This window comes from Helianthus annuus, chromosome 11 (genome assembly GCF_002127325.2).
Source record: "Helianthus annuus cultivar XRQ/B chromosome 11, HanXRQr2.0-SUNRISE, whole genome shotgun sequence".
Lineage (NCBI taxonomy): Eukaryota > Viridiplantae > Streptophyta > Magnoliopsida > Asterales > Asteraceae > Helianthus > Helianthus annuus.
The window spans coordinates 40356436-40380734 of record NC_035443.2 but is presented as its reverse complement, the minus strand read 5'-3'; the positions used below and the strand labels follow the sequence as shown (position 1 = coordinate 40380734).

General features: G+C 36.3%; 4 protein-coding genes and 1 non-coding gene across 5 annotated transcripts; 1 reads left to right on the top strand and 4 right to left on the bottom strand.

The window, feature by feature from the left end:
* Positions 1 to 979: 979 nt before the first annotated feature.
* On the bottom strand, positions 980 to 5064 carry LOC110890083 (probable amino acid permease 7). The gene is made up of 7 exons (XM_022137651.2): positions 4893 to 5064; positions 3823 to 4062; positions 3650 to 3743; positions 3357 to 3571; positions 3047 to 3180; positions 2375 to 2602; positions 980 to 1417 (listed from the first exon to the last, which is right to left on the bottom strand). The coding sequence occupies exons 1-7, from the start codon at positions 4942 to 4944 to the stop codon at positions 1034 to 1036; spliced, it is 1347 nt and encodes a 448-aa protein (XP_021993343.1). The 5' UTR covers positions 4945 to 5064; the 3' UTR covers positions 980 to 1033.
* A 44-nt stretch (positions 5065 to 5108) lies between these two features.
* LOC118484546 lies at positions 5109 to 5269 on the bottom strand. The gene has a single exon (XR_004873655.1). It is a non-coding gene; the product is annotated as a U1 spliceosomal RNA (small nuclear RNA).
* A 968-nt stretch (positions 5270 to 6237) lies between these two features.
* On the bottom strand, positions 6238 to 9230 carry LOC110890084 (probable amino acid permease 7). The gene is made up of 7 exons (XM_022137652.2): positions 9064 to 9230; positions 8748 to 8984; positions 8221 to 8314; positions 7771 to 7985; positions 7172 to 7305; positions 6845 to 7072; positions 6238 to 6765 (listed from the first exon to the last, which is right to left on the bottom strand). The coding sequence occupies exons 1-7, from the start codon at positions 9167 to 9169 to the stop codon at positions 6364 to 6366; spliced, it is 1416 nt and encodes a 471-aa protein (XP_021993344.1). The 5' UTR covers positions 9170 to 9230; the 3' UTR covers positions 6238 to 6363.
* A 5775-nt stretch (positions 9231 to 15005) lies between these two features.
* LOC110890085 (small nuclear ribonucleoprotein SmD1a) lies at positions 15006 to 17767 on the top strand. The gene is made up of 4 exons (XM_022137653.2): positions 15006 to 15128; positions 15248 to 15324; positions 17044 to 17235; positions 17487 to 17767. The coding sequence occupies exons 1-4, from the start codon at positions 15115 to 15117 to the stop codon at positions 17546 to 17548; spliced, it is 345 nt and encodes a 114-aa protein (XP_021993345.1). The 5' UTR covers positions 15006 to 15114; the 3' UTR covers positions 17549 to 17767.
* A 2353-nt stretch (positions 17768 to 20120) lies between these two features.
* LOC110890086 (cytochrome c oxidase assembly protein COX15) lies at positions 20121 to 23771 on the bottom strand. Its single transcript, XM_022137654.2, has 7 exons — positions 23472 to 23771; positions 22503 to 22804; positions 21355 to 21580; positions 21031 to 21276; positions 20824 to 20934; positions 20571 to 20702; positions 20121 to 20474 (listed from the first exon to the last, which is right to left on the bottom strand). Exons 1-7 carry the CDS (start codon positions 23661 to 23663, stop codon positions 20304 to 20306), a joined length of 1380 nt encoding a protein of 459 aa, XP_021993346.1. The 5' UTR covers positions 23664 to 23771; the 3' UTR covers positions 20121 to 20303.
* Between the last annotated feature and the right edge of the window lie 528 nt (positions 23772 to 24299).

The window sequence follows — 24299 nt, the reverse complement described above, 5'->3', positions numbered from 1 at the left end:
GTTTTGCATGAAATTGGCAAACACGCACAAACCTCAAGGACGATTTTGGCAATTTACTCTTAAATATTTAAAACACTCTATTTAATTCATAGGAGAGTAAACTGCCATAATGGTCCCTGAGGTTTTATCACTTTTGGCACTTTAGTCCAAAACTCAAACATTTTAAATCTGGGTCCCTGTGGTTTCAATTTTGTTGTCATTTTTATCCAAAATCAAAATCTGGTCAGATTTATTAGTTAACATCCAACTTTTTGATTTTGTAAAAAGTCGCGATTTACAAAATGATCATGAACATGATACGTTTTTTTATACTCAACGTACCTATCCTGTTGTTACATCTGTCATCACCAGTTATTCTATCTCGCGATTAACATTTAGCTTGGGTGGGTGGGGGTGGGACGTTTAGGTTTTTGGTTGGCTATAGTTTTTTTTTTTTTTTTTTTTTTGGGGGGGGGGGGGGGGGTTAGGTTTTTGAATTGTGGTGTGGGTTGATATTTAGGTTTTTTGGTGGTGATGAGGTGGGTTTATTTTGATTGTGTTCACATTAGTTCTCGTGGTTCTTGCGATATGAGTGGTTCTCGCATAAACTCTACCCATTTATGTTATGTGTGCAAACAATGTCGTTTTGGATTTCTTTGGTTTGCGGTTGACCTAACTTTTTTACAATGGAATTCTGAAAATTGCTTTTTACCGATAAAAGAAATTGGCCATCATGTTCCATACCTCAAGTGTAATTGTTACACACTTATAATTTTGAACTATTGTTACACACTTATAATTTTGAACTATTAACATGTAAAAAGGTAAAGAAAGAAATGGGTTAAACAAGCTGTCTGTCTCAGCTCGTGAATAATTGTGTAGCGCTTAGTTTCATGTGTCTTACACGACTTCCAGCTTTGTATCATGTTCATGTTCGTACACAGGTCCGTGTCGGGTTACACCTGCTAACTAGTGAACACAACCCATCTAACACCCGTAATTATAAAACGTGTCTTGAATTATATGATATAGATAAGCTTCTATTGTTAGTTTACTAGCCAAATCTTTTGGCAATTATTCCTTGTACAGAACCAACAAAGACAAACATGGCTACAAACAAGCAAAGAATGATGAAGACACGAAGAAAACACCACTTAACAGTCCAAGGTACAACCTTTTTATGCACAATGTACATCTCAACCGGGAAGTATACAACCAATGGCCAGAAGGTGACTGAACCAGAAAATGCCACTACTTCATTAAAGTAAGGGAATAGCATGGCTAAGGATGTGGTTAAAACAACATATGATGTTCTAAAACATAACCTCAGAGGATTCATCCTAATCTTCCAAATGTGAAAATCTTTTATGAATTCACTTTCCGGGTACCTTTCGGAACATGATCTTTCCACAATCGCGTATAACGTCTGACTGAATACCTGATAACAAAATGTTAAAGCGGTACTAAGTTTCATCATTCGGGACACACACTTTCATGATATGAGATGTCAGTTACGACTCGTTTACGTGATCATGTTATGTTTTGTAGTCAAATGGAGAAAATTTGAAGAAAAAGTTTAGATTATAAGAAAACGGGTCAAAGGGTGAAGGTGACGAGTGTATTTTTAATGCATAAAACATGTAAATTCATTTTACACAAAAAGTTAAAATTATCATTATAATTATGTAAAGACACATTAGTTATTTATACAAAAAAATAAAATTAACTGTAACCCCTTAGGCGAATCCTACATTGTTTTTTCTGTCCATATATGAGATTTTCCACTGTTAAGCATGCTTGAGTGATAGCAATCCATGACGGGTTTTCACTCAAGCAACATAAAACAAATATGTGGGCTTCTCATAATAGACAAAACGGACAATATCGATTGGTAGGGGGGGCTAATGTTACCAAAGTTGTTAATGGCGAATAGTGTCAAGGTATCTATATGCTATATAGCGAATAGCGATACACTAGAAAAAAAAGATTAAATTTTTTTATATGTATATTATATCAAAATACCCTGGTATAAATGCTATTTTACATGTATATTTAACAAAAACCTAAAATCCAGCTATTGTATAGCTGTGTTTAATTGCTATTTATATTTAAAGAAAAAAACTGAAATCCCGCTATTTATGGCTACATACCCTGTAGCGACCTTCGACCTATACGCTACGCTATTCGCTATAGCGACTGCTATCGACAACTATGGATGTTGCATTTAATAATTCTAGACAGAAGTAGTTTGGGTTAGACCCTAACACGCCCTAACCCATTTCGACACATCCAAAATTAGTGTTTGACCCGTTGCTGAAATGGGTTGACCCGCCCGTTTTTCCACCTCCAGATTTTACACATTTAGATTATTGGTTAATGAAGTAGAAGGTTTTACCTGATATCCACCAACTAAGTGGAGAAAAACACATGCATTAGCAAAATCTATGAGGATATATGGTTCATAAAAACCAAACCCGGTCAAGATATTCCCAGGAGTCGAGTTCCCAAAGGCTGCATAGCCAAATCCACCACAACAAAGGTAAAAAACAGTCGTCGTAAACACTGCAATTCTTGATGCTTTCGTCATGGTGACTTCTGCGGATGGAGGTGATTTCAGAGTACTCTACATGTTTATAAAAGTTGCAATATGCATGGTAAAGGAGTGAGAAGAAAAAAACAGAATAACCGAAATAAACTGAAATAACCAAACAGATCAAGAAACCAATGGTTCACTTATGGTTATATGTGTATAAATAACCGAACCAACATTAAATGGCAATTTTTATATTTTTTCTTTTACAAATAATATGTTATACGTCAAAGAAGTTTTGTCATTCTTGTTTATAAATAGCATGTTACTTATCATTTATTCTCCTTTATATATAAAGATAGCTAATGTTTTATTTGACCATAATAAAAAGAGTTTATTAACTGAAATTAGCAATCCTCGCACGTCCAAAGCTGGCAGTAAACAATTGTTAACCGTATTAACCGAACTATTTTTTTTCCAATAACAGAATTAATAATGAAAATGTACAGACCAAAACATTGATATGTTTCTTATCACCTGTGTTTCTAGAAAGATTAATGGAAAAGGGTACGCAAACGCAATGTCTCCAATAGCTTGAGCAACCAACCATACTTTCTGAATCGGTTTATCAGTTGGAACACCTCCTATACTACCTTTGATCTTCCCATTTCCTGCAGTCTCATTTGATACAAATTATAGCAGAAAATGAAACGGGTCAAAAGTAGCCAAACATGTACTCTTTTGCGTGTTTACAAAATCATACTATTTCAAAGAACTAATAACAATACAGTTCTGTAATAATAACTAATCCATTAAATAATAGTTCTGTAAAGATGGGTGTCCTTACCTATTGCTTGTGCTAACCCGAGTCCGGATCCAATGAAAGAGTACGCGAATGACATAACTGCAGCGATAACCGAGAGCCATTTTGTACTTCGGAAATTGGGTATTTGAGAAGCTATAACATGAATGATTCCAAAGAGAAGCATATAAAACTCTATCCCATATTCACAAGCTGCTTCGTGCCCGTGTTCGTGGTAACAATTTGACTGCAGAATCGCTCTACCACCAACAAAAAACAGCAAACAGTTACAAACTAGACCGAAAACCGTCGTTCATTAGAACGAAAATGAAGCGTACCTAATGCTGCTAGCAGATGTGATTGTATAAACAACTCCCAGTTTAAACAAATTGAAGAACACCAACAATGCACAAACTCGTGCATTCAAATCCCCTGTAACGTCACAAAACATCGTTAAAACAAGTAAACGACTTAAAACAGCCATAAATTCAAACAATACCAACTCGGTTACCTAGAATGTTCCGTACAGCTTCCAAGTAGGAACGGTTGGTTACATTCACGCCATTGCGATGGTCGGAGTAATGATGAAATTTGGTGAGCAGGGACGCATTGAGATAGGTCACGAGTGCGAATAAGACTAGAGAAACTGGACCGGCAATCCATCCGAGCTGTGCAACACTCCAAGATAATGATAGAACCCCTGATCCTACAACTGCTGTTATTATATGGGCTAGAGCTGTCCATATATTCCCTTCATCAATAGCATAAGAAATAACTGTCAATCTAGTTATAATCAAGTTTCAGATATTGTAGACTGATCACAGTTGGATGTGGCATTTTCACAAACACCTCGTGGGTGTCATCTACAAAAATCTTGAGAGATAAATGTTTACATACCCTAATCGGTTAAGAACACCAAAATTGAAAAATAAGTGAATGTTGGTTCAGTACCAGTATCATGGAAAATAATGCGTACGAAAAATTACCAAAAACCAAAAACTAGTGAAATATAAACCAAATGCCGTGTCATTAGAATACCAAAATTGAAGGGTACCAAAACCGAAAACATGAAAAGCTGATACTGGTACTGGTACCGGCTATGTTGTCAAAAGCACCCTAGACGCTGAAGCGCAACCCAACGCAACTTTTGGGTCGCGCCAAGAAAGGCTCCCTTTCAGGCAAGCCAGGCGCAGATTCAGGCCAAATTCCGGCAAAAGATGTCTGAAACTGGAACCCTTAAATAAGCCCAGAATCAACCTAAAATAGCCTAAACAAGTCTAAAACATATTGAAATTTGAAAACCCCTAAAAATGGTATTTTATGATGAGCATCAAGCTTTAAAAAAATATTCTTAGCTACCTATGATGTTCAGTTTTGGTACTGTACCAATGCTCACAATCGGAGGCAATCATCAAACTTAAATAAATAATAATAAATAAATAAAAATAGGATCAAATACAGGATTGACAGATTGAAGACGAACAGTTAAAAAAAACCCTAACAGTACAGCTTTTAGCTCATGTTATCACACATATGTTACAACTACCAATTAAAACAGGATCCACACCAAACAAAACTAACCCGTTTGCTTATAAGTAGCAGCCGGCAGCATCAACGGCGTATCAAGTGCCATACAAACAAACCAGATCTTAGATCACTCTACTCCACAACAATTAACATTATTTGAACAAGAAGTAAAGAACAATTAAGACCACAAAAAATAATAATTTCTGACTGACCATAACGAAAACGTTCAACCACAATTGCCAATAAGAAAAAGGTTAAACTAAAAAATTGGTGGGGGCCGCGCGAACGCAGGCCCCCGCTGCCACAAATTATGACGTAGGCTCGACCACTTGGGCCGACCTTAGGCGGGCACCCCTCCTAAGTGCAATGGAGGTCACCAACCTAGGCCATGGGCCTTCTTGATCACCCATTGACCCCGTCCAGGTAAGTGAGTATTCCAGTCCCCTCATTCCCCTTTTATACTCCCACTCTCAGCTAACTCTTTCACCACTCAACCGATGTGGGATCTCATCAAATTTCAGAAAACAAAACCACTCCATTGTTTTTATGCAAATAATTTTCAAAATTTGTAAACTTGTTTAACTTAACATAGTAAACATTTATGCACATTCGTTGGCAAGATACAAGTTATTAGTTAATGTAAACATCAAAAAAGGTACTCATGATATACACAGTTATCTGGTAAAAAATTGTGTTCGTTCAATTCGTTGGAAAGATTAATCAAGATATTCTAAGTTTATCAGTATCATTCTTATGTTTATGTTTATAATTTAGGAGTCGAATATTAACGGGTCAAAAAGGTAGTTATATAGCCTTCTGCATTTAACAATAGTATAGCGTGTTTTAGTGTGTGTTTCTCTTGTTTTGTCCCTGCACAGAATCTGTGCATACTCATTTGTATCATTCTTATGTTTATGTTTAATATATGAGTCAAATATTAACGGTGTGGACTTTGGTTTCGCGGGTTCAATATACTCCATTGTGGCTAGCCTACACGCGGGTTAAAGTACAAAAGAGGAAAAAGAGATGGGGTATGCAATTGCATACGCCATATTCTGGTTTTTGGGTAAGGCGAGGAACGAGTTAACGTACAACAAGACTAAAAGGCGAATTTCGTCATTGTTGGCAGATATTAAAGTACAAGTTTTTTCATGAGATCGCATCGTAATTCGTTCTGTTGGGATACTTGGAGCAGATCACCAAGTTTGTGTTTCGAAATTGTTCCTGGATAGTTGTATGAGACTGATAAGGATCTTTGTTTTTATCTGTTTTCCCTACAGCACCCTGCTGGTTTGTTTGGCCTTTCAAAAAGAAATATGACTGTGAAGTACTCTCTTACAACGTCGATTCTGGAATTAACCGAACATAGGTGAAGTTTAAGGGCTACATTTATTTATTACATAAAAGGAATTACAAATTACATTACAAAGTATATAATAAGCCAAGAATATGAATAGAATGCCCCTGAAGTTGAATGCTACAATGATGATACATTCATTACATATGAAGAAAAGTAAACATGTGTTTAGTTCAATTTAGCGGTTATGAGTCCTTCTAGTGATCCAATAAATCCCATTGTCGATACAAGAAAGCAAGCAGAGCTGAAAGTCTTGAGTGCGACCCATTTTCTTGACCAGGGTGGGATCTTTCTTTGCACAAAGTACATCTCGACGGGGAAATATACGACTAGTGGCCAAAAGTTTAAGGCCCCTAACACTCCCAATACTTGATTGAAATAAGGAAACGACATTGCTATTACAGTTGTGGATACAACATATGTTGTTCTGAAACATAGTCTGAAGGGATTTAGTTGTAATGTTGTTAGTGACGGCAGCTTTAGCTGGTAAAACTCGTTTACAAAATTACTGTTTGGGTATCTCTCAGAAAACCATGTTTCCACAAGCGCGAATACTGGTTGGCTAAAGACCTGTATAACATTCATGAATATGAGAAGTTAGTGGAAGCTTTTGTTTTGACCCGAAAGTCCAAATTAAAATGTGTAGCACCTGATATCCACCGACAAGATGAAGAATAACACAAACATTGGCCAAGTCAACAAGCCAATAAGGCTCATAGAACCCGAACCCGGTCAAGAGATTTCCGGGGGTGTTGTTTCCGAAGGCTGCATACCCGAAGCTTCCGCAACATAGATAGAATAACGTGGTGATAACTATTGCAGACCTCGAAGCTTTCTTCATCGTTTTGGTTTCGTTTGGTGGTGATTTCAATGTGTCCTTGGTTAAGAATGCAATCAAGATTAGTTATTCGTTAAGTTAAAGATTATGCAACTGAGTGAGTCGAGTTTTAAAAAAAAAAAAAAACAAAAAAAGCACCTGAATTTCTAAGAGGATTATTGAGTATGGATAAGCAAAAGCAATGTCTCCAAGACCTTGAAAAACTAGCCATACTTTATCAGTTGCGGTAGCTGCAGGGACTCCTTCAATACTCCCCATAATCTCCCCGTTTGCTGAAAAGTAAAAGGTAGCAATATTAACCCATTTATATGTATGCTAACAGATCAAACGAGTAAAAAGAGTAGCTAGAAGTGACACAAGTGAAATGGGTCGAACAGGTCGTGTATTTGAAGGCTTACAACGTCCTACATCATTTTATTTAAAATAAATTATATTTTAAAAAATGTCTGGTAAGTCAGCCTGGCCCGAACAGACTTTTTGACCCGCACGTGAAACACAGTTTTACCAGCTTTAATAATAGGAACTTTTAAATCATAATACTTAATCTAATCACAAGTTCAATAAGTGTTGTTGGGTCAGGCCAATACAAACCAATTCTTCTTCCAGTTCTTATTAGAATTTAAGTTATGCAAAAATATATTATACATCACATTGATCCTACACTTACGTTGATTTGCATTAACAATCCATTGCAATTATGATAAGGAAATCAATAAGATGTTTAAGGGAAGACGTACCAACAACACTTGCAAAACCGAGCCCCAAACCAATGATCGAGTAAGCAAACGACATGATGGCAGCAACAACAGACAACCATGCCATGTCATGAAAGTTCGGTATCTGAGACATAACAATTTGCACAACTCCAAACAACAGCATATAGATGCTATCCGGATATGTACAAGCCGCATCATGCCCTTGTTCATGGTAACAATTCGATTTCAATATCGCCCTGCATCAACGCCATAAACTAATAAAGAATCCATCATGTTATCAAACACCTTATAATATCCCAAAATCAATGTTAACAAATGCAATATATACAAAAATTAAAAAATTAAAAAAAAAATCTTTCACTATCGAACAATATCTATATAGTAATTCAAAATTTGAAAACGACAACATCAAATGCATCAAACTATGTATGCTTTCTAACAAATAAGTACAAAACCTTTAAACAGATTCACCTCATACTGGTAGCAGTTGCAATGGTGTAAGCAATATCATTCCCATATAAACTCTCATTTAATAACACTGCACATATCCTCTGCTTTTTCTCCCCTGCATTTCAAAAATATCTCCAAATTCAATTTAAAACCATTAATGCAAATATGCAATTAAACTAGGAATAATGGATTTTAATAACACTAACCATTAGTCATTGGCTTGCAACGGTCCCACTTCAAAAATAACCAGTCGTCGTGGTCTCACATTTTCACATATTGTAAAACCTTAATTTCTTTTTGTCCCATTTTCCTTTTCTGTCAGTAAAGGTCCATTGGTTTACAATATGTGAAAAGGTGGGACCACACTGGTTATTTTGAAGTTGGGACAGTTACCGGCCAACAACTAATAGTTATAATTAAAATTCAATATTCCATTAAACTATCATAAACTTTATGCACTGGACTAATTATCCAATAACCTAACAATCAATCTCCTGAGTCCGAACGAGATATAATCAAATCGCGTAAACGATGACAACAAGACTGACCTAAATAATAAGTAACAGCTTGAAGAAAGGAAGCATTCCTATCAGGACCATGCTCAGAGTGAGGCGACCGATAACAATCGCACAAAATAGACGTTGAAAGTCCGGTAACGGCAGCGAAAACAACGATAGCGGGAGGACCAAACAACCAACCGAGTTGTGCTAAGCTCCATCCAAGAGATAAGACACCAGCGCCCATAACTCCGGTTATTATGTGAGCAATCGCAGTCCATAACGTCCCTGTATTTCACATTCAACATCATGATCGTACAAACACGATCAAATTTATTTAAATAAATAAAACAGTGAAAACAATTACCGGTTCTGTGAGAGAGGATGCCTGATTCTTCGTCGGATGAATGTGAATGTGAATGTGAATGTGAATGTGAGCATTGGAGTAATGGAGAGTGGTGATCTTCTGCCATTGAATACTGAATTGAATTGAAGAAGCCCTATGTGAATGTATGTGATTCTGTGCGAGTGTTAAGAGTGTGGTTTTGGGAAGAAAAAAATGGTGAATGAGGCTGATTTATAGTGGAAGGTTGCATACGTGTCACCTTTTTTGTTCTTGCTTTTACGTGTTTTACTTTCTTTTTTTTTTCTATGACATACTTGTTTTTACTTTTTATACTTTGTAAATTAAAGTTCTGGCGATAAAAACTATAAAGTTTTCAAATTTTAAAACGAGAATATTGTGAACGAGATTGCAATTAGTGACGGAACTAGTCCATTAAATCAGAGGTATCTTAAAAAAAAATATTTTCTACCGTGCAATATATAATATTAAAAAAAGACAATAAATAAATAAGGTAAACAAATACCTAATAGATTTAGACTCTTCTTTTTTTCATAGCTCGAAATCGTTCCATCACATCGTCGTCTTTTACTTTATGAAAAAAAATCCTTTTCGACCGCACAAACATGACATTGTTCAAAAATTCCGGGCCCATTCGATTACGTAAATCCGTCTCGATAATCTTCAATTTCGAAAAACATCTTTCAACGGTTACAGTTGCAACCGGTAAAACCAAAGCTAGCTTCACTACCCGATAAACCAAAGGACAAGAACTGTGTGTTCTCATTTCAACCATAGGACGCGCAAGATCACTTATTCTATTATATGGGCTTTATTAGTTATTACAACTTAGGCTTAATTATAATAAAACTAATTATTTGGGCTTTGTTACTAAACAAGTTTTTGGCTTAATGAATAATATCAAGTTTCATAATTTCTCTTAGGAGTATCCTCGTATATGTTTTTAGATATGTTATGTATAAAACCGAAAAAAAATTACACTGCGAATACGAATACGGGGTTGAGCCGTAGCCCGTGCTACTCATTCTATATTGGTTTCGCCCTTGATTGCAATCATAGTTTGTGTGAGATTCATGATTGTTGATGGTAAGTGAATCCAAATCTCAAAACGTGAATGTTTGTGATGAGTATTCGGGTGTGATGATAGTTTTTTAAAATTTTGTAGGTGGCTGGCTTAGTTTTTTTTTTTTTTTGGAGTCATGAAATATATGATAAAATTGGGGCTTTTTTTAAACCATAAAAAAAAAACAAAAACTTTGTTTTGGATCCACTGATTCTTATATCATTTATGTGATGCATATTTAAAAAAAAATTGCGGCCCTGTGGTGGGCAGGGAGTACTATAGGCTACTATCTGATGTTTTGAATGACACATTATTTAAAAAAAAATTAATATGTGTATGCAAAAATGAAATTCAATAGGGTATACCCAATAAAACAACACTTGCAAAACTATTATTATAGTTTAGATGAGTTATTAGCTCATTACCATTAGGTTTAGATCTTTAGTGAGCCTAATACCCAAATTCGTTAACGCCTAAGGGCACATTTTTTTCGAGCTCGAATATAGTACACAAATTCTCAGGGTCAGCCCGGTCAGCCCTGATAATTATAGACCACTATAACAATATCAAAACCCAAACTAATTCTATATGAAGTGGGGGTCCAAGTAGATATGTAAAAAAAAAAACCGGTTTTTCAACCGAAGTCGGGGAAAAAAACCGAAACCGGTTTTCTGTAATTGGTTCGGTTATTATTCGGTTTGATCGGTTACTGGGCGGTTATTAGTTTGGGCGAAAAACGGTTGGAAAACCGGTTATATAAAAAACCGATAAAAAATCGATTATATATAAAAACCGGTTAAAAAATCGGTTAATTGATAACGGTAATAAAAAACCGGTTTAAAAAAAAACGAAAACGTTGCATTCATTATTAACGGTAATATGACCGTTTGGGGGTCAATGTAGTCGTTTTTCGTTTTATTTTGCCTATAATCCATCTCCAAACAAGTATAAAATGGTGGTGGGTTTTAGATTCAATCACACCACTCTCTAATCTCCAAAAACTCTAAAAAACGCTTACTTTCTTGTTCGATAATTCTCAAAAAAGTTTGGCAACCTCTAGCGCTCATGATTCGGTCAATGTTGGCGAGTCTACAACCGACACAGTGGTTCGTGTTATTCCAACAAAGTGCAACCCCGAAGCTTGGTCACATTTCGATTTGTGCGAGTTGGCCAACGGTAAAAAAAACGTGTTGTCATCATTGTCAAACTTTTACGTCGAAATTGTGCGGTACACCTTGAATTAACACATCGAAAAACCGTTTTGCAAGGCGTTGAAACAAAAACCCGCTAGTGGTCAAGCTTTCATGGTAAGTGAAGGCGCTACTTTGTTCGCCTACAATTTCGATATGTCTAGGGAGGAAATGACGAAGTTTGTAATCCAAGAAAGTTTGTCGTTCAACCATTTCGACAACCAACGCTATACAAAGATGGTTCAAAGAACTCTCCAACCACGATACACCCATGTAAGTCGTGCTACTCTTAGGAGGGATTATTTAAGATTGTGGAAAAGATGGTACAAAGAACTCTCCAATTCCCCCTCGTTTTTTGAATGTTAATGACTATTTCATACGACATTATTTTCTTTTATAAAAATTACACCATAAAAACAAAACGAGTGTTTCTTATCTTTAAAACGAGCATACTATTTCTATACTTAAAAAAAGTCGAAAACCCAAATACGTAAAATACAATGGATAGAACAATTCAAAAACGCAACGAACTCCCAATTTTGTTTTAGCATCCCGGTTGAAAAACACAATGAATTGGGTGTGTTTTAAAGTAAAATGACATGTGAGTTAATAAAATGCAATGAAACACAAAATCAGGTTTTTTGCACTCCAAGTTAAAAAACGTAATGGGATTTCACACGGTCATGTTTCTATTTTAACATGGTCATGCTTCTGTTTCAACATGATCATGCTTCTGTTTTAGCATGATTATGAAATCTAACATAAGTTTGTAATAAGGATCACCCGAGTTTAAGAATTGCAACCACCAGGATCACGTATGTAATTATTGAAGTCTCGGGACCAACTCTGCAAAAATTGCAAACCACAAGGACCAACTAGACATTTAACTCAAAATAATAACTTTATAAAATTTCAGGGTTGTATGTAAATCGATTAAGGTAAAATGAAAAAAATTCAACCAACTAAATTGCAAGGAGTTTAAACAAATATTAAATCAAAGTGCAGTGGGGAAATAAACTAACTAAATTAAAAGGGTGTTTTCCGTAAAGTTAAACTAATGTACAGAGAGTAAAACCAATGATCTCTAGATCAAGTGGTGGAAGACTTGCATTTCTCTTAATAGATTCAAATTCAACTCTCACTTGGTGGAGGGTGAGGCATTGGTGGACAATGATAGGAGACCCAGGGAAACCTGGGTTCGATCTTTGAGCCAAACGAGTTTTACCGGTAATTTCACTGTCGTGCCTACGGGCGGGTAAATTACCGGGTTTTCCCCGGAATTGGTGATGGACTCGGGTTACTTTCAGAGTACTCCATTTTGTGTAATGGATGTCCCGAGAATGTTCGAGATTCATTCTGTTGTCCGATAAAAAAAATATGTAAAGAGAGTAAAGTTAAACTAATGTATAATACTAGTTGATGCCCTGCCCGCGTTGCGGGGCGATGGCCAAATAGTTCTCAATCAATTAAAAAAACAGTACTATAATTTTGCTAGGAAAAAAAAAAACTAAAACGATGATAAGATTGTAATTTTGGGCTCAGGGCAAAACTGCAATTTTTCAGGACTAATGAGCGAGTGTTAGGCAGCTCATTTAGACGAAAAAAAATTTAAATCGAGTCAACCAATTAAAAAAAATTTATAGTTTTGCTAGAAAAATTAAAACGATGGGGGAAAACGTAACTTTGAACTGAGGGGGAAATCATAATGTAAATTAAATGGACCAAAGGGGGTTGAGAGCAAAATCGTAACTTGGTTGTGTGAGGAAAAAATCTAATGGCAAAACTGTAAATTTAAACAGGGCAAAATCGTAATTTTGAACCGAGGGCAAAATTGAAATTTTTAGCTGGGAAAAAAGCGTAAATTTATTTTAATATGGGGGTAAAAACATAATTTTGAACAGATGGCAAAATCGTTATTATAAGAAAAAAAACCTAATGGCAAAGCTGTAAATTTAAACGAGGCAAAATCATAATGTTGAACCGAGGGAAAAATTCAAAATTTTTAGCTGGAAACAAAATCGTAAATTTATTTTTAAGTGAGAGTAAAAGCATAATTTTGAACTGATGGTAAAATCGTAATTTTTAAAACGGGATAAAATCATAAATTTATTGGGACAATAGGGAAGTGGCATGCATGACTATAAATAATAACGGGACAAAATCGTAATTTAGCAAAAAAGAAAAAAAAAATCAAATGGTGGCAGGTGGCCGCCCACCTCCACCAATCTAATGCAAAAACTATTGCCGCAACTTTATTTTGTTATAGTAGATAGTAGACCTGGCAAACGGGTCGGATCGGGTCGGTTCGGGTCATGGGTTAAAACGGGTCCGGGTCAAAACGGGTTCGGGTCAAAACGGGTCAATTATAAAAAAGGGTTGTTTTGGTTCGGGTCGAAATGGGTCCGGGTCAGAACGGGTTCGGGTCGGAACGGGTTTCGGGTCGGGTCCGGGTCTGAACGGGTTTCGGGTCGGATCGGGTCAGTTTTTTTTTTTTTTTTTTTTTACAATACAGCAGCACTACATTGGCAGTTATATAGTAAACTTATAATCTAAACCTTCAGACTCAAAGATACTTTGATACTGCTTGTATAGAAACAGATTCCGTTGATTCCTCTAAATTGTTGACAGACCATTAGTCCAACTCCAATCTTCACAATATAAATGCGAAAAAAAAAAAAAAAAAACACTAGAATCATGAAAATGCCAGAATCATCATCTAAAGTTCGCAGAATTGAATAGAATTGAATAAATTGAATAAATAAAAAAAAAACTCCAATCTTCACGATATAAATTGTTGACCCTAAAAATTCGCTATTATGGCGAACGAAATTCAGTGAATTGAAAAAGGAAATTCAATGAATTGATGCAGGAAATTTGCAGAATTGAATAGCATGATGCGCTGAATTGATGGAGCGAATCGCGAATTGGAACCGTATTATACGCATACGTATTACGTACGGTACGCGTCGAAACGGTTTGATTCGAAACGGTACGGGTCGAAACGGTTCGCGTCAAAACGGTTTCATTCGAAACGGTGCGGGTCGAAACGGTTCGATTCGAAACGGTACTGGTCGAAACGGTTCGCGTCGAAACGGTTCGATTCGAAACAGTACTAAACTCGTCCCGACCCGAAACTCGTGTCGGCACAAAACCCGTTGCGATCCGAAACCCGTCTCGTGCGGAAACCCGTGTCGGCCCAAAACCCGACTGAACCGACCCCGTTCCGATCCAAAACCTGCGTCGTGCCGAAACCCGTCTCGGCCCGAAACTCAATTTGAACTGAACCCGTTCCGATCTAAAACCCGTCTCGTGCAAATACTTCTGCCGGCTCGAAACCCATTCCGACCCGAAACCTTCCCCGTTTCTTTAAGACACTAACCCACATCGACCCATTTATTTAATGTTGTCGACCCGCTTTGACCCGAAAATAACAAGGTGGAATTTCAAGTGACCCATTGTGACCCATTTAGTTAAAATATTTTACCCAAACCAACTCATATAATTTTAAAAGCAACCCAAACTGACCCACTTGGAAGGCTTTGGGTCAAGATTGCCCCTCTAGTAGATAATAGATAAAGATAATTTCCACATGATCCAAAATTCCAAATAGCGTCGTGGGTTTCTTAACTTTACGAGGCCCAAATCAGTGCCTAGCATGATAACTGGGCCAGTGGACGTCTGGAATAATGGCCCATCATCAAACCCATAGAAGAAGTATGACAGACGTTTTAGATCTCCCGCTTTCTCTCAAAACTGGACAATTTTTTGGAACCCTAGTTTCTCCTTCTGCCATTAGCGACAATGAAGCTCGTCAGGTTTGCACTTATTCTTTACCAAATTTCTCTCAGTTTTTCAATCTTCCTCATAGTTTCTTGCTTAATTTCGTTTGCAAAGTTGTAGTAGTGACGTTTATCCCCTTTTGCGTACACATTAGGTTTTTGATGAAGTTGAACAACGAAACAGTCTCGATTGAGCTCAAAAATGGCACTGTTGTACATGGAACCATCACAGGTAACTCGTTTTTAGGATTTTGAATTGTTTTTGGTGGTAGTTTGTGACCAACGGTTTAGGGTTTGAGTTGTTAGGGTTTTGCTAAACCCTCTACTGTACTTCAGCACGTCTATACCTGGTTATGCATAAACTGTTTGGTATTGTTTTTGTTTTTTTTTTGTTATTTTTGTGAGTTTTGGAAATTTGAAGCATGTATGAATGTCATTTGCTTGATCACTAGGCATTTAGTTTGATTGTATTTGTTAACACTGAGATTTGGTGTGAAGAATTACACAAGTCAAACAAACCTTGTGAGTTTGTTGTATTTATATTTGTAAAACAATTTGAAGCCCTTTATAGTTTATACTATGAGAGTTCTCCAGTTTCTAGTCTTTGTAAGTGTAAATGTTGTTGATTCATTTGAATATTCGGCCTTTGGTTTTTGTGAAGATGCAAAAGTAACATTAATGCGATCGTTATAGAGCACTACTTAGCGTATAGGTCTAGTGTCGCTATTAGGGTTGTAGCGATGGATAGCGAGAATAGCGACACTTTATTTTTTTGTTTTTTAAATATAAATAGCAACTAAATATAGCTATAAAATAGCTGGATTGTAGGTTTTTGTTCAATATACATGTAAAATAGCATATTTACCAGGGTGTTTTGATATGATATACATTTAAAATTTTAAAAAAATCTAGTGTATCGCTGTTTATAAAATAGTGCCCGCTATTTATCGCCATTCGCTATGTAGCATATAGGTACTTTATCGCTATTTGTCGCTATTCGCCATTAACTACTATGTATCTATGTTGTCAAGGTGCATCGGCGCATAGGTCTAGCCTAGAGCCTAGGCACCAGGCGATAAAAACAAGGGTTTTTTAGCTAGGGCATAGTATAAAATACCATTTTTAGGGGTTTAAGACGTGTTTCTCGTTTTGTTTAAGGCTAGTTTATGTTGATTTTAGGCTTATTTAGGTTGATATAAGGCTTATTCACGGGTTTCAAACATTTTTGGTCAGAGTTGGCATGTAATTGCGGCTGGTTGTCTGGAATGGCGCTTTTCCAGTTGCAGTGGTTTGCCTGCGTTGGGCTACGTTTTTACGTTTAGGCACGCACCTAGTGTGCTTTCGACAACATAGGCAAATATGACTGGTGTTTTTGTTTTCAACTCTTCGTAACTTATCTAAATTCAACTATTGTTGCATTTTGATTTTCGAGATTCTTTATCATTCCTGTAAGAACAGTGGTTGTCCATAAGGAAAAGCCAGTATTTTGGTTCAAGAAGTTTAAATCTGTGGATGTACGTTCACCTTGACTCTAAAACGCGTTATGTGGGTTACTCTGATTTGTGTTAACTTGGGATGATTTTGGAAACAGTGGTCTTGTTGATTCGACACTTTAAATGATCTGCTTGGCAGTTTTTACATGAGTTTATTCTTGATAATTATCGTTGTTTAGTAAAATCTGCAAGTCGTGCTATTAATTTAAAATGTTTTGTTTGTTTTTTTCGATAAGATGATATATTATTTCTCTTTTCGCACTTTATGATGATACCTTAGGGCGTATGCTCGTGTTTCAAAATAGGCACATTATATATAAATCATTGAATGATGTTTAGTTGTTTATGTGTTGCTGGGCAATTTAGGTGTATATTATTACTCATGTTTATTTATGAAGGGATATGTAAAATTCATGCTTGTGAACTCATTCTTACCTGATTGCTTTTGTATGGTGTAGGTGTTGATATCAGCATGAACACACACTTGAAGACGGTGAAGTTGACACTGAAAGGGAAAAATCCTGTAACCCTTGACCATTTGAGCGTGAGAGGCAATAATATTCGTTACTATATACTTCCCGACAGCTTAAATTTGGAGACACTGCTAGTCGAAGAGACCCCCAGAGTCAAGCCCAAGAAGCCAACTGCAGGTAATTCTCATATATTTCAGTGTTTTTTTCTTCGAACCATTTGGGTTTATTTGGATTATTGTATTTAGATATAATTTGGACTGTTTGGATGGGATTATTCACAATAGTAAAACTTAGGGGTGGTGATATTTTATTCGGTTTCATCTGAATTTGAAGAGCCGGATTCAAGCAACCCGAATAACAATTGAATTGGGCGGGTTATTCAGTTGATCTTTTGTGTTCATGGTTTGACTTTTTCTTACCTGTGGCAGGGAAGCCTGTGGGCCGTGGTCGGGGCAGAGGACGAGGCCGTGGACGTGGTCGTGGGCGTTAGTCATGTTGGTGTCTTTTGTTATATGTTATTATTGTTGGGATATTTGGAAGGTGCGCCTGTGGTTTGTGTATGGACCCTTAAGTATAGGACGGTTTTGAATATCTTTTCTAGACATGATTGGCACCAACCGCTTAGTCGTGCATTTTAATTCATGTCGTATAAATATTTAGTTTTTTGCTGTTTTGTTTTTCTTGAAATCGAGTTGTTTAGCATTTTATATTTGAAGATGTATTCTATATTAATTTTAAGACGTACCAACGGTTCCAAAAAAAAATAGTTCAAACCATCAACACCTAAATAATTTTGTCCAACTGGCACGTCCAACTTGCCCGAATTGAATTGTGAGTAGTTTAGTCGTTTGATTCAATATTTTTTTTTTTTTTGTCAAAACTAGTCTCACACCCCAAAGATGTGACAACTTGCAGAATATTGAAATGACCATCATTTACCTTCACAGTTTTACCAAAAACTTGAGGGCTAGACCTAGAGGTCGTCTATAAACAAGACAAGAACCTAGGATGATCTTACAAAACTTTCATAAAAGGGACCAGCTTGATGAAGGAGAAACAGACATCGAAATTAAGAAACGATGTGGATGAACTCCTAAATCAACATGGCTGAGCCTAGAGCTCTAGACCAAACAAATTGTATACGTTTAGCCAACAAGCTCCATATTAGATCTCCATACGGAATGTTAAAATTGGATAAAAACCATCTCAAAAATCCATAGGTTTGTACTTCGATCACTTTTTACCTGAACTTTGTAAGTCGATTACTTTTCAGCCAAACTTATGCAAGATTAGCCTAACACGGAATAGCTCTCAAACATCCGTGCCACATGATTCATGAACTGCCACAAACATAGCACACCCTGGTCCTAACATATGGCACATAGCAAGGGGAGTTGATGGAGTACTTAGTACCTTGAATCAATAGTAGGCCCGGACAAGAAACTCTACATGGGACTATATCCACAACCATATGAAAGGTCATATTGTACAAGAAGGTTTTTGTGGGCAACATGCCATATGTGACAAAAAAAAGGAAAAAAAAAAAAAATCTTAGCATACAAATGCCTCTCCTGAAGATGAGAAGGTTAGTCATTATACATATGAAGAGAGACTCCCCCTGAACGCCGGCCCTGGTAATTCATTTACTCTGTTCGAGCTTGAAAAAACGTGCTCTTAGGCTTTAAGGAAATTGAGTATTGGGCTCACTAAAGGTTTAAACCTAATGCCAATGGACTAATAACTAATCTAAACTACAAAAATAGTTTTCTAAGTGAGCCTATGTTGGTGTTTGTATGGGTATACCCTATTAATTTATTTATTTTTACATATATATATCGGAGTTTTTTTAAAAATAACGTGTCCTTCGAAATATCGGACCCTGGCCGGTGGTCCTCCCCGCCCACCTTCAGGGTTGGCCATGCCATGAACAGTAGAAACTTATTTATGTTTCATTTTTAAATGCTTTAGCGAGTGAGAAATCATGATATGATATAAAGTGACAGTAAGAATGAGGTAGGGGCATTTTATTTTATTTGTTTTGCTGAGCACATATTTCTATTATTTTATGGTTTCGACTTATCTTGGTTTTTTTTGTAAGTTTTTATAATTGTCTTATTTTCTATTTTCTAGATCGGAATAAAATTGTAACTTTAGATAAGAAAATTATGGGTAATAAGTTTCTTAAAGTTAAACTATATCAAGTAGGTAAAACGGATGGATTGGGTTTTCTTTTTGGTTTTCTATAGAGAGTATATCGAAATACATCGAATTCTCACCACACCCTCTTATGACGTGTCTAGTTTGTATAAACGTTTTGTTTCAAATCGAACAAGTCAAATATAATTGATTTTTCCTTGAAGTTATGGTTTTCGGTACAAATTTCGTTGGAGAATAAGTTTTGTTCAAATTCGAATGAATTAAATATATTTGATTTTTTTAATGCCGAAATTTTATGGTTTCCAGCTGATGTAAAACACGTGTTGATTTCTATACCGAATGCATATCTCATACTGGTGCTGCAACAAACCAAATCAATACCCATCGAATGCCCACGATAACATAGCGCCGTAACTAACGCGCGGGCAAATAACCTAGTTCTCATAGCTTACTCCTCATTTTACTCCGGACTTTTCTCTCATCTTGCTAAATCCTGATACGTACTCTCACACTGAAGTTTGGTCACCAGAAGATCTCCCTTTACATGGTGAGGAGCCTTACGATTGTTACTTGTCAACCTATGAAGTGAAACCCAACATGACGTTTATCTTCTCCGACACTGTTACTGAGCTCTTAATCCAAAGGCCTTTTAGTAACAAATTGCTGGTATAGATGGAAGAAGGGAATAGAAGATAGTAGAATCGAAGACTAACAACGGCCACTGGCCACAAAGCTGGATCCAGGATCTTGTGGACGGTGGCGACAAGTATAAGAAAATCAATTGAGACCTACTGTAAAGTGTAAACTGTATGGCAGTGATGAACATGCAACTTTCTTACTCATATGGAATGTGTCCCGAGTTTGATGTTCAACCCAAAACGCTCACATGAGCAGCAGAATAGCAAAAAGTATCAATCAGTTCATCATTCTAATTTTAACAACAATGTTCTTATTTACCTAAAAAGATAACCGAAAACGGATCATCAATTCCAAAGCAGTCATTATATTTTAAGTTTATCAAATATTTGTAAATAGAAAACATCTAAAATATAAAACAATGTGCTGAGTAATCAATTAATCATTATTAGTTAAATTATCTTTGCAACTGCAGGAAGCGATTTTAGAACCATGGATGATGGTCGGCGTAGCGTGTGATTAAGGAGGAGCATAAAGGTTAACAGAGTCAAGGCCCCAGCTTGGTGAGCTGTGCCAAGTGAAACCGGCACATAAGATAGAAGAGTTGAAATGCCTAAAGTAACCTGCAATAATATTGAGTTTAATTAATCACTTAACATATGTAATTAACCGAGGCAGGATGATGTAAAAAAGGTAAACTATTAGTTGTATGTAAATACCTGGAGAGCAGCAATCCCTACAGTGCTTCCAATCAATGATCGAATAGCAGGATGTAGGTCAAATTTTCTTGTTGACCGCCATAAGCCACATATTGATGCTAGGGTTGCAGTTGCAAGTATACGATGATCAAGCTGTAGCAAAGAAAACACTTTAATATCCATTGTTGAGGTTTAATATTATCCAAGTTTTTTTTTTATTATAAATAGAGTAAAATGCCATTTTTGTCCCTGAGGTTTTTTTGACTAAAGCTACCTGCACAGTTGCTGTGTTCTCAAAGAAATTACGGATAAGTGGCTTCATACTCAAAACATCTTCTGGGATCCACGAGTCACCCATCTTTGGAAATGTATTAAACGCATGTCCCTATAAAAGTTTTAACACAAATTAAGCCAAAAAGGGAGGCGAATGTTCAAGTTGTAATTGGTTTTTTTAGAGACGAAAGAATATTTAGTAACATACTGCATCATTTCCTGCCACAAAGGCTCCCGAGACGGCAGTTATACCAACTAAGATGCCAACAGGAAGAGCAAACCGTTTGACTTTTGCAGCCCCTTTGACCCAAGCTATTGACTCAGTTGGAGGTTCGGGCATAACAACAGTAAGAGCAGTCCAAAAGAGACCGCAGTATATAGCGAAAGCTGAAGTCAGGTGAGCAGCTAGACGATATGGGCTTACTCTTGGTTGAGAGTATTCTGAAGGTGGCTCCTTAATAAAGAAAAAAAATGATTCATATTAAATATCGAGTCGATAAATATTTTATAGAGGTAGAAAGATGACACTTACTTCTAAACCACTTTTAACCATCCACCAGCCAATCAACCCTTGCCCACCACCAAGAGCAAACAGACCCGCGAGTCTAACTCCAAGCCGTAGATTAATATAACCTTTTCGAATAAAATACGAAAATGGGACCGCAAACATGACCCCAAGCGCCCTTCCCCACATACGATGCGCGTATTCCATCCAATAAATGAACTTAAAATCGTCAATATTCATTCCCCTGTTCACACTGAACGTGGCCAATATTGTGTAGGATCAGTAAAATCTATCATTAGCTGATTTCAACTGAATATTAACACTTGTTATTTTGTCTAACAAAGAATGTAGCAAAGTAATTGAGTACTCGTTAATTTCACTCTCAATTAGAGCAACATCAAATTTGCAATTTTACTGTAGCATTAATATAGTGATCTTTGTGGAATGACGATCCAAAAAGATGTATCGGCAATGCAATTATATGTGGTAAAAACTCAAAAAGGGATGTTACATCTGCGTCCATGGGTCGGTTTTCACCCAAAACCATAACCACAACCGAGATGTCGGTTAATGGATAACCATTTTATATGTTAATGGATAACTCAAAAGGGGATGTTTCATCTATGTGCATGGACTTGAAATTTTTTATCATGGAATAAACCGTTATTACATTTTTTTTATGTTAGTATATTACATAGCATTAAAAAATACACATAATCTATAATATTAATTCCGATTATTGCCGAATATTTAAACAAAACGATATGTTATAATTCTATAAATTCAAACAAACGTTCAACCAAAACCATATTATATAACCCACAAATTGAAACAAACGTTCAACAAAAAATATCAAATATTTAAAAATGGTGTAAAGTCTATAACCTGACAAAGATTTTACTACATGTCGGTTTTGTTAGGTTATGGCGGGTATGGAAACAATGATAACCACAACCGACCCATTACTTTTGGTTTTCTGAAAAAACAACTAACCGACCCACCGGTTTTTTATTTGGTTCGCTTTTGTCGGTTAATTTGGTTGTGGATCGGTTAATTCGGTTTTTTGCACACCCCTAGTTTACATATATAGTTTTGGTCTATTAAAAATGTACATTGAAATCACAGAAAATCAATGAAAGTCAAGCAACGGCACACGTACTGATTATTAAACTAACCGCTTGAACTCCGGGGATTGTTTGTATTTCTCAAACTCAATCAACCAATCTTCATCCGACAAAGGAGGAAGGCTGCCGGTAAACTTCCAGTCAGTCATCGAAAGACCAGATCGTGTAAGGCGTGTGACACCACCGAGAATAACCATACTGAAGACCCATGCAGCCGATGCAAAAAGCCATATTCCTATTGCTTTCTGAGCATGAGGTCCAGCAGTAACAAGAAGCTTCACCGTCTCCTTGTTTTCCTTGCAAGCACTTGCAGCCATAGTAGTCATATACTTAATAGATGGCTTGTATAAACCCTAATAAAAAATCACTGATGAGCTGCTCAAAAGTAGTTGTAACATTCACACACAAGAGATATTTATATCTGACTGATATCGTTTACGCGTGTAAATTTGTGTCATTAACAAAACTGGAATTGCACACAGCAGAATATTTCAATTCATTAACAAAAGAGCAGATGTACATCATTACTTCAGGGCTTAAAGTAGCATATTGTTAGCTGAGTTATGCAAAATGATAATTACTTATCATATTCAGGAGTAACATGTTACAACAACACAAATTGAAGATGTTCAGCATTTATACAACAAATTCATTGTAAGGTATATCACTCATGTACAGCATTATCCAAACAAGTTTTCATCTGATTGTTGTAGTCTAACTCGATAGATACAAAAAGAGGCGAGTCCTAATCAACTATACAGATCAACCTCACCACAAACCAAAACTAACTGCATCTGATGATCAAAGACAAAACAAAACAAAACAAAACAAAACAAAAAATAAAAATTCAAATCATCATTCATCAGAAACATAATCAAAACAAGCTAGGGCTCGTAATAACATTTCGCAGATCCAGTAAACAAACATATGGCATAATCATCAGAAACACAATAAAAGAGTTAGGGCTCGTAATAGCACACGGTAAACAAACATATGAAGCTTATAATAATCGAACAATACCTTGTTGAAATTGTGTAGAGATCGAAAGCCATTGATGAAGCAGCTTCTGACTGTAGGATCAGTAACATTCCGGTAAGTTGAGTGGCTGTTCAGAGAAGATCGACTGTAAATATCTTTCGAAGATGAAAAGAACGATCTTTGATTGATTGATTTGCTCCTCCTAATGATCGTAATCAATCTGCTCTCCAACATTTTCTTTCTGTTGTTAGGGTTTAGAGATTCAATTTCTGTTGTTAGGGTTTAGAGATTCAAATGAGCGGTTTAAGAGTGAGGAGTGAACCGGCCGGTTCACTTATAGCATTAACGTGGATGGAAGGTCACCATGAAACCGGCCACTTTTTTTTGGTGTAAAACATGCCGAGTCGATAACGCGGACAATTATAAAAAAAATTATAAAAACCAGTCGAATTTCACGTACAAATGGGTTTGGAACACAAATATTTTTCATTTTCTTTTCACTTACTTTTGTTAGTATTTGGTAACACAAGGTACAAACTCACTACATTATATTCGATCATGTATACGATTATTATTCCGATTTCAACGTATTAGTGTATTTGATAAAGTGGTTTTGTCTCTGCTTTAACACCTCATTTACATATCTCTCTCTCTCTCTCTTACGCCTGTTTCTCTTTCTTAGTCGTTACGTCTCTTTTGTTTCAATTGAGAGAAATAGATGGCTTCATCTGAGAGCTACAGATTGTCCAAGAAATCGCCCTAATATACCAATCAATCACTATTCATTTCACTTCCTTTATTAATAGATATTAATTAATATTAATTTCCTTTAATTAACTTGTGCTCATTAATTATACTGATTGTTGGTAT